This window comes from Gopherus evgoodei, chromosome 1 (genome assembly GCF_007399415.2).
Source record: "Gopherus evgoodei ecotype Sinaloan lineage chromosome 1, rGopEvg1_v1.p, whole genome shotgun sequence".
NCBI lineage: Eukaryota > Metazoa > Chordata > Testudines > Testudinidae > Gopherus > Gopherus evgoodei.
Genome location: NC_044322.1, coordinates 367922442 through 367925820, shown reverse-complemented (window position 1 = coordinate 367925820; position 3379 = coordinate 367922442). Strand labels below are relative to the sequence as shown.

Sequence of the window (3379 nt, the reverse complement as noted above, 5' to 3'; positions counted from 1 at the left end):
GTCCTCAGGCCTCAGTATTTTGCTCCTTGATAGAAGCACAGCAAGGAGTGTATGGCCGGGACCAGGTAAAGTCCTTGGTGTATTTTCTCTCAGTGGAAGAACGTGTGGGAATGAAAATTCTAACATTCAGAGCAGCGGGCCAGAGGTGGTGCTCTGAAGCTGACTTATGGGAGAACCTAGAACAAAGATGTCCCATTCGAGGCTTTCAGTCAGCTGGTGACACAGCCGTTCTCCTCTAGCAGCTCTGAATGTGATCCAGATGTTTGACGATGCTGTGCAGGCACTTCTGGAGCCGGTCCAGCGCCACCACGGCAGTGGTGTAAGGAGAGGTAGTCAGCAGCTCTGTCAGATTCCCCAGAGCATCCAGGTTAGAGGATTTGTGGAAGGTGCAACCGAGGTGAGAACCCAAGGTCTGGATCAGACTCCGGAGGTTCTCTATGTCGTTGAAGATTTGTGCTACTGGCATGTTTTCCATGAGCAGGCTGGGCAGGATCCTCTGGAATATCTGCAAGGTCTTGTCCATGGAGTCTAAGCTCTCCAAGGGTTGCTCTCCAGGGATGAAGTCAAGTCCATTTATCTTCAAGTTCAGAGGGAAGAGCTGCATGGAGGAGAAGGCTAGTTAGCCACGCTAGCACAGGGCTGCCCTCTCTTCTCTGCAGAGGCTGTTTGGCTAAGGACTATGGCACGGCTATGCTCCGGGGATCAGCCCCGGTAGCTCAGACAGCTCTGGAAAGGCCTGCATGCTCTTCCTGGGGACACGCCAAACACTCCATCGCAAAGGCATTGGGAAGGCCACACCGGCGGCCATGGACTGGCTAGGCCCCTTGCTATGCTGCCTTTGAAGGCACCTTCTACAGCATGTGTGAGGTGGGGAGAGAGGGGGAGGAAACACATGTGCCATGTGTCAAGGTCACAAACGGGCTGGTTCTAACTGCCACCTGCTGCCTCCTGCCCTGGCTTCCATCAGAGAGTTATCTGGGATCCCCCAAGCAGAGGCAGATTAAGGTTTCATGAGCCCCTCGGCTAGAGCAAGTGGGGGGGCCCTCTTCACTCCTTCTGCCTGTGGTCCCACCCCATTCTGCTCCCTACTATGGCCCTGCAACCCCTTTGCTTCTTTTTGCCCCCCTCAAAGATCAGAGAAGCTCTGTCCCCTCCCCCCACGGCCCCAGGGATGCAGCGGGGAGTGAGAGCTCCCCCAGCCCTGAAGCCGTGGCCGTGAGCGAGAGCACCTCCAATCCCAGGCCACAGCCGGGCTCCAGGCGCTGCAGCTTCCCCTGACCCACCCGAACGGTGCTTCTGCTGGGGCGCCAGGCTTCCGCCGCCCAGCAGCGGATTTTTTCCAGGGCCCCACAATTGGCCGGGGGCCCTGGGCATGGGCCCTGTCATCCCACTGGCTAATCCGCCACTGCCCCCAGGTAGGAATGCAGCATGGTGGGCAGTGTTGGGGCATCCAGTGGGCAAAGTCAAGTGACAGTTTGCAGCATTTGGCAGCAAACGACTCACTTTGGGGCTGCAGAAAGGATGGGCGGTTAAACCACAGAGCCTGGGAGCTGGCTCCTTTTTCCCTCTCTGCCACTGGCATGTGGCCACCCTTGGGCCCCTCCTAACCTGCTCAGTGAGTGCCAGGAGCTTGGAGCATTGAGACATGCCTGGAGATCCCTGGAGCAGAGAGATAGCCGTGCCTCGGGGGAGAGCTCATCTGGCCAGCCAGCCTAGGCTTGGGCTCCGCAGTCCTAGGGAGGACAAGGCCCGGAAGGGCTCGGAGCAGGGGAACGTGGATGATGGAAGTAGCATGTACTAGAAAAGTGTGTATGTGTTCCCTGTCTCAGAGATAAGGACAGCAGCCAGGACATGACACCCCAGCTGCCTGTCCTCAGCGCCGGGCAGCGAAGGGCTGTCCCAGGGAGCAAGGGAGATTCATGCTGACCCTTGAGGAAGGCTCCCTTCCAGCCAGATCAGGGACAGCAGAACCGTTCCCCCGGGGAAGGGACTCAGGATGGGGTGGGCAGTTACAGAGTCATCAACCCTGCACCCACAGTTGCGTCCAGCTTTGATTCCCTGGGCCAGATCCTCAGCTGGTGGGGCCCACTGCCTTCTCGGGCTGGGTGTTCCTTTCCACCTGCAGAGGGCCTGGCCCCAGGAGTCTGTTCGTGCCCTGAGGGTGAAATACAGCAGTGCCAGGAGAGGAATCCTTCCATGAGCTGACTCAATCACCTCACTGATCCTCTGCCCGGCTCGCCCCCTCATACCTGGTGCTCCTGGATCCGGGCTATGATGGTTCGTGTGAGGTTTTTGGTGTCGGTCTTGACCTTGTCGATTTTCACTGGCCGGCTGTAGAAGAGAGGCAGCCAAACGCAGAGCAGCCCACAGAGCGGCAAGCTGGGACACCGCATTTTCCTCCCTCCTTCTTCGCTAAGGCCCTAAACAGGCAAGAGCGACGCAAGATAAAGGGGTGTTTGCAGCCCCCTAGAGACGTGGCCTCCCAGGAGGTCTGAGAGCTGTGGGGTGCTGTGGCTGCCTCTGCTCCAACAGGGGTGGGCTGCTCTGCCTGTGCATAGGGCACCAAGCTATCAAATGAAGGAGCAACTGCCCCAAATCTGCGTCTGGCTCTCGGCTGGGTCTTTTAGCCTGAGCCGAGGAGCCCATGCCAGTAGAACCAGGGGTCCCAGCTGCTGACGAGGCCTCCGGGGGCGTTGCATTGTACAGGCCTGCACTGACTCTGCAGCCCCAGGGGTTAAAGCAGCAGGACACAGGACGGGGAGCTGTCCCTGGAGGTGTCCTGCAGCATTCAGCAGCATGGTCTGTGCAGTACACCTTACACCTGCAGCTCTCCATGGGAGCACGGAACAAACGTGTGAGTTGTTTGGGCTGCACCTACCCGAGATCGGGGCCCGGGGCTGGGTGCTGCGTGTCCACAGAGAGAGACAGGCTCTGCCCCAATGAGCTCCCAGGCTGGCTAGCCAGCGGGAGGATGAGAGAGGTCGTTATCCCATAGCCCTGACGGGGAACGGAGGGATTAAACGGCTCCCCCATGCTCCCACGTGTCACAGCTGGGAACTGAACCAAGAGCTCCTGACTCCAGCCCAGTCCGTCAGCCACAAGCCCGTCGACTCCCTTCCACTCCCCATGTCCTCATATTACCCTCTCCCTGACTTGGCAGCTGCCTGGCCACCCCTCCCCCTCCACTGTGCGTTCTTTTCTCTTTCACTGGTGGCCACAAGCCCGTGCGGCTCTGCACCATGTGTGATGTGTCAAGGTTTCGGTTTGAGATTCCTGGCAGGGCTCCCTGCCCTGTGGCCTGCAAAGGCTCAGGCTGAGATTCCCGGCAGCGCTGTCTCTCGCTGAAGAAGTGGTGGCCAGCAATCGCGTATGTTCCTGG

At 58.9% G+C, this 3379-nt stretch overlaps 1 protein-coding gene across 1 annotated transcript; it reads right to left on the bottom strand.

Annotated features, from left to right (window-relative positions):
• Positions 1-235: 235 nt before the first annotated feature.
• Positions 236-2393, bottom strand: LEP (leptin). Its single transcript, XM_030554566.1, has 2 exons — positions 2250-2393; positions 236-598 (listed from the first exon to the last, which is right to left on the bottom strand). Exons 1-2 carry the CDS (start codon positions 2391-2393, stop codon positions 236-238), a joined length of 507 nt encoding a protein of 168 aa, XP_030410426.1.
• Between the last annotated feature and the right edge of the window lie 986 nt (positions 2394-3379).